General features: G+C 56.7%; 1 protein-coding gene across 6 annotated transcripts in view; it reads right to left on the bottom strand.

Moving 5' to 3' along the window:
- Positions 1-1,839, bottom strand: part of MECOM (MDS1 and EVI1 complex locus) — a 295,256-nt gene extending 293,417 nt beyond the window's left edge. For 3 of the 6 annotated variants that reach the window (XM_065748455.1, XM_065748454.1, XM_065748456.1), the window contains exon 1: positions 1,543-1,831. In XM_065748455.1, coding sequence (XP_065604527.1) covers positions 1,543-1,579 — 37 coding nt within the window. In that variant the 5' untranslated portion in view covers positions 1,580-1,831. Of the gene's footprint in view, positions 1-1,542 lie in introns of all 6 variants that reach the window. The other 3 variants (XM_065748457.1, XM_065748453.1, XM_065748461.1) reach the window with 3 other exon arrangements.
- Positions 1,840-6,278: the final 4,439 nt, after the last annotated feature.

The following is a 6,278-nucleotide window of genomic DNA, read 5'->3' as shown; positions in this document are numbered from 1 at the left end:
AGCCCACGGGTCACCTCCAGCCCTGATCCCACTCCGCGAAACCGAGACGCAGTCCGGCGGAAAAGAAAGAGTTTTGTTTGGTTTGGTTTTCGGAGCGCAAAATAATAATGATAATTAAAAATAAATACAAATAAATAATAATCTCAGCTTTTGAACCGCGATTACCCTTTTCGGAGCGTGCGGCAACGAGTGTGGATGGGGGAAAGCGCAGCTGGGGCGGGCAGCGCTGCGGCTGGGGGACAAGGGGTGGGGGAGTGGGGGGACAAGGGGCCGGGGGGGTGGGGTTGGGGGGTACGGAGCCGCCAGCCCCGAGCGGAGCAGCCAGCCCGGCTTTCAACGCGTGTTTGTTTCCTAATTGCGCGCGCCGGGCTGCCCGCTTTAAGATCTCCGCATCCAACGCAGGTTGCTGCTGCTGTTGTTAAGGTTCGCGGGGAGGATCCGGATGGATCTTTCGCTTCCACGCTTGTCTGTTTTTTCCCTTCACAAATAAAGAGTAAATAAGCAGCTGCTTTTTGCGTCACGCAACTTATGCAACATTTCATCTGACTTTTTTTTTTTTTTTGCCTTTTTCCCTGCCTGTTGTTTTGCCATCGCTGTGGCTTATCAACTGCAACTTGCCCAGAAGTGTCAGAGGAAATAAAGACATCGGCTGCTTTTAAAACAGGACGCGAAAGCTGGGGAAGTTTGTTTGCCGAGTCCCTCTTTTAAAAGAAAACGTTGTAGCGTAAAGAAAGATCCCTATCGCGGAGGAGAAACGGACGGACGGCGAGTCATAGGAGCGGTCGGCATCCGCGCGTGGACGGCCGAGTCCCCGGGAGCGGCCGAAGCAGAGAAGCGCTGGGAAGGCACCGGGTCCCGGCGTCCCGCTCCGCTCCGCTCCCCGCCGCATCCACCCGCTGCACGCCGCGCAAAACCCGCGCAGCCCCACGCGTGTCGCGCTCCCACGCGCTCCGCTCTTTTTGCGTTGCCCCGCGCCGCACGGATATCGCGTGGGTGAATATTGTTTTTTTAGAGGGGGACGCGAGCGGGGGTTTGCGTCCACTCCCCGCGCCCGGGACTCGCCGAGCTACGGCTGCCCCTCGGTGCGCGCACACGCAAATACAAACACGCACACGAACTCACACGCACACACACCTCCCCCCCCCCCCCCCCAAGCACCCCCCTCCCGCGGCCCCCAGCCCTACAGACAGCCGACAGCGCCCACTATAGGGCTCGGAGCCTCTCGCACCCCCCTCTCTCTCGGATCCCCCCCCCCTCCCCTCCAGCCCCCGGCAGCGGCAGCAACTTCCAGCGCTCGCCACTGAACTTTTCCTCAACTCCTTCCCCACCTCCCGCCGGGCTCCCGCAGCCCCCACGCCGGCTCCGGCCCCGGCCCCGGCTCCGACCGCCGTAGCCCCCCGGCCCCCGCCGCCCCCCCCCCCCCCCCCCGGGCCGGGCCGGGATGCTGCAGGTTGCGGGGAGCTCCGCGCCGCACCAGACATGTCTATGCAACATGGCAGAGAGCGAGGGGGAAAAGCCAAGAGAAAGGGGGATTGCACCTACTTGCGGCCAGCTTCCTCGCCCTGCCTTTGGATCGCATGCTGCCAGTCCCGCGGCCGATGCTGGCGTGGGGGGCGGGGGGGGGCTGTTTTTTTTTTTTTCCTCCCGGAGCTTTTCCTCTTTTTTCGCTCCCCCTCTCCCTCTCTCCTCTCCCTCTCCCGCACACACACTCTCCCTTTCTCTCAATCCCGGCTCGCTATCTCTCCAGCATTGTCAGTTTGGACACCTTCGCACATGCGCACGGGCGGCTCCCCCCCGCTCTTCTACATTTCAGCGCCGCCAAAAAAAAAAGTTTGCAGCGATCCATCACCGCCGGAGGGGACCCTGACAGCCGGCACCGCGGCCGGACCGGGCCGGGCCGAAGCGCAGCCTCCGCAGGGTGCGGGGCCGTGGGGCCGTGGGGCCGTGGGGCCGTGGGCCCGCCGCTCGCTGCCCACGCAGGGACGGAGCGGGAGATCCGCGCTCCGCCGGGCAGGGCCGGAGTGGAAGGAATGACACTTTCTTTCTGGCTTTTTATTTTCCTTTTTTTTTTTCCTTTTTTTTTTTTTGTTCTCTCTTTTTCTTTTTCTTTCTTTTTTTTTTTTTTTTTTTTTAATTATATATTCACTCCGATTTTGCAGCATTTCAATAGTTTATTCTCATCCGGACGCGATTATCGTTGATCTCCGGACACACACATATATATAGGCAGAGAGATACCATTTGATTATGTTTAATTATGTATTCCTCCCGTCACATCGCAAACTCGCCCGGCGCGCACACCTTCCCCACCTTGAACTGCACTCAGTTCGACAGAAAAAGCGATTTTAGAGCAGCATCGCAGACCGCTCTCATGTGTTTTAATTACAGGCTTTGCCAATCAAAGAGGGAGAGCTCTGAAATCGGGAACTCCTTTAGGGGACAGCGATGTCCGAGGTACGAATCAATCCAAACTACGTATAGATTTTCCTCCGGTACAACCTCCTCGCATTAAACAGTTTTGTTCAATACCTTCCATGCGCTATTTATGTTCCCATTAATATCTGTTGCAAATCCTGCCAGACACCATAAAAGAAAATTACAATCTTTCAGACTCGGTGCTGCGCCAGTACATACACGCCACTCAACTTTTTGTTTGAACAAAATCCACAGCATCGCCCCTTCCCCCCACCGGCTGCCGCCCGCATCCTCCCGCACCCCACCCGAGGTCCCCCCCCCCACCCTCGCGCGTGGGGCGGGTGCTGCGCTGCTCCCCGAAAGCGGCTCAGGGACCCCAGCGCACCCCGCGGAGCCGCGCTCGATGCCGTCGTTGGTTTTAATTTGCGATTGGGGTTTGTGACGGTTGTGACCGCCGTCGCTCTCGTCGGGCGGTGCCGCTGACGGCCGGGAGCTGCTGCGGGGCTCCGTGGGCAGCTCGGGGCTGCGGGGCTGCGCTCGGGATGGGGCACTTTCCGACCCCAAACCCCGACCGCGGACGGCGTTCCTCCGAGCGGGGACCGCCCGAGCGCGGCCCTAAAACATCCCCCGGCCCGACCCGCGTCTCAGAGAGACGCGAAAACTCTCGAGGATTTCGGAAAATTCCTCCTTCCCTTCCCCGCTATCAGCGGGAGCCCCTCCGAAGCCGCCCGGCGGGCAGCACCCACGGCGGACACGCGTGGGCTCCCAGCTGCGGCTTTCCCGGGCCGAGCAGCCCTGACCCCGCCGCCTGTCACCGCCACCTGCCCACCGTCCCAGCGGCCCCGGGATCCCGGCAGGTGCCTCGCCGCCCCCTGCCCTGCCCCCCCCCACGGCCGCCCCCCGCCGCAGGTTCGGTGCCGCGCTCGTCCCCCTCCCCCGAAGGTCCCGGAGAACCCCCCCCGGGAAATCCGTTTCGTTCCGTCGGCTGCCGCCCGTGCGGGGATGCGCTGCGCGTTTGGCACCGCCGAAAAGAGCTCTTTATTTTTGGAGGGAGGGATAAAACGGTTCCTAATAAACGCAGGGAGAGCCGGAGCGGCCGCACGCACGCGGGGCTCGGCGCTTCCCCGTCACAGGAAATTTTCTCTTCCTTCCATTATAACCGAACGAGCCTCGCTCGGAGAAAAGTTGGGAGTTCTTCATCGAGGTATTTGCTGCGCCATTGTCTTTGTGCAGTGAACTTTACATCGTGTTATTCAATCTCAATCTATATTCTCTCCTAGCTACCAGTAAGATTAATTTAATCATTGTAATGCAATTATTAATACTGTTTACCCAACGCTTGATTTCAGGTTCGCTGTTAAGAAATTAAGCTTCTTGCTGGGTGACCGAAAAGCTGCGCAGGGATTTTCAGCCCACGTTGAAATGAAACAGTCCCCTTTATTTAGTCTCAGAACTCCAGCTTTCAGCCGTGGGCTCAATTAGCCAAAATGGAAACAATTTTCATTCATTGCAATAACTCACTGTTCTGCTGATCACTTTCAAAATATACACTTTATTATTATATGCTGACCTCAGCGCCGCGAAGTGGCACGGCTAGAAAGAGGCAGAGGGATCTCTCCAGCCCCCTTGGGCTGTAATTATTAGAAATTAATTGGGTTCAGGACCCTGGGTAGCATGGGTAAATTAATAGCTTGTCTGGTTGTTTAAATCCGAATCCTCGGCCCCCGGAGAGCCGGGGGCTCCCAGCACCGCCGCCCGCTCCGCGCTTTGGCCGAAGCATTGTTTTCGGGGGGCTCTTCAGGGGTTAAAATCAAAAATAAAGATCCTGTATACTTGGAGCTGTCGTGCGGGAGTAAAAGTGAAAAGGGAGCCTTAGGCAAAAGGAAATTACTGCAAGCCCGCGTGACCTTTCCGAGAGGTAATCAATCAAGTGATCAACAGGGATATTTATCATTGCTAGATGGGGCTACTTTACAACTGCGCCGAGGCGGGGGGGGAGGGGGGGAGGGGGGGCACAGGCAAACACACAAAAGTTTGGATAAACCCGAGAAGTCTGCGGACAAACACGGCGGCTTTAATCGCTGGGAAGATCGCACGTTTTCTTTTCAGAAAGGAAAGGAAGGGAGAAAACCGCTCCGAAGTTTCCCAGTGGAAAATGCCTCCTGTCCTAAGGTGGTCACATGGAAGCTGTCCGCTCTGCTCGGCGGTGCTGGGAACGGCTGCGAGCGACAGAAGCGATTGGAAAGAAAGGAAAAAAAAAAGTCCAAATACAAGGGAAAATAATAAGCAGAGATGGAGGTTTCGATAGCCACGCTCAGTGTTTGTTTTCGTGCAATGTGTTTTCCTTTGCTGGCTCCCAACTCGGCGGCTGCGGAGCCCGGTCCTGGCCGCCTCACGTCCCCGAAACGGTTAACTCCGAAAACATAACAAAACAAAACCAAACCCCGTGCCCTCCGTTATATGAAATCAGCGATCTGGTTCAATTAAGCTCGCCCTCCATAGCATAAAGCATCCACCGCAATACAGGCAATGAAAGCCAACAATAAAAACACATGCATTTTCTGCACAGTTTCCTTCTCCCTTGTAAAAATATGCCGTCGTGTAAGCACCAGACATTTAATTTTGCTTCCTATAACTTACCGGATCCCTTAACAAACCTACTTACGACCTCTTTCCTCCCACCCCCCACCCTTCGCCTCCTGCTCCGCGCCGTTCTTCGCGCACAAAACCCTCCCCCGGTGCTCTCCCCCCGGAGCCCTCGAGCCGTCTGCGGGGAGCGCTCCGAGAGCGCCTCTGCCCCGGCACCGCGCGGTCTGCGGCGCCCCCGTGCGGCCGTGCGGCGGAACTGCAGGGCGCGGGTCCGGACCCCGCGGGGGTTGGGGTGGGGGTCTGGGGTTGGGGGAGCCGCATCGCAGCGCCGCGTACGTGAGCGCGGCTGTAAGGGCTCGCGCGGAAAGGGACATTGGAAACGGCTTCGTCTGGAGCAGAGGCAAGCTTGGCCAAACCAAGGACTGCGTCTCGAGGGAGCACGCAGGGAGGTCTGAACCACGCAGTTTGCCTTTTTCAGCCTTACCAGAGGCTTCAGAGGCACAGACAGCCCCTCTCGTGGGGAAATGGCTCAACAAGAAGAAAGCCTTGGGGCAAAGCCATCCCTAAACGTGCAGCAGGGCACCCACATCACCACCGTAATGTTTATTTCCCAGTTTACTAGAAGCACAACCAGTGCCTTTGAGCCAAGCTCCTACTTTAAACACTTTTTTTTTTATGCCAAAAAAGTCCTATATTCACACCCTCAAGGGGCTATCCTCAGTCCGTCCTGCTCTCAGAGTAGTGGCAGTGGAGGAAAAATTAAAGAGGAGGAGGGGAAAATAATTACAGGCCACTGGAGAAAAACAAACATGTTCTGAATGTAGACAAAACATTGAACGGTGGGGAATTAATAGTACGACAAATCAAAAGGGAAAAATGCCAGCAAAGATCAGCCGAAAGTGGACATCCTATTAAAAGCAAAAACAGAACTAATCACAATAGCAGAGGAACACGGAAAGGAATTTGAAAAGCAATCTGAAATAAAAACGGAGGAATGAAGTAAACCACCCCCGGTACACAGCAGCGGTTAAAGCTGACACAAACAGGTTAAGAGAAAAGAAGCCCCACTGTGCTGGGAGAAGATTTGATACCACAAGCGTGATTGATACCAAGAGAGCCAGGCTGGCTCCCGCTATGCTAAATGGCCTGGGCAAGGTGAGAAAAGCCCTGCAGAAGGAGGGGGCCCTCTGGAACCCCCCACCCCAGCAGCCTCGCACTGCTCTGCAGAAGGAAGGAGCTGGGGGAGCTGGGAGCTGGAAGCAGTGCCCCCTCCA

Source organism: Cyrtonyx montezumae, unplaced genomic scaffold, assembly GCF_038088225.1.
Source record: "Cyrtonyx montezumae isolate F1298 unplaced genomic scaffold, pur_monq_1.0 scaffold_5, whole genome shotgun sequence".
In the NCBI taxonomy this organism is placed as follows: domain Eukaryota; kingdom Metazoa; phylum Chordata; class Aves; order Galliformes; family Odontophoridae; genus Cyrtonyx; species Cyrtonyx montezumae.
Note: the sequence above shows the minus strand (reverse complement) of the source record. Positions and strands in the feature narration are given on the sequence as shown.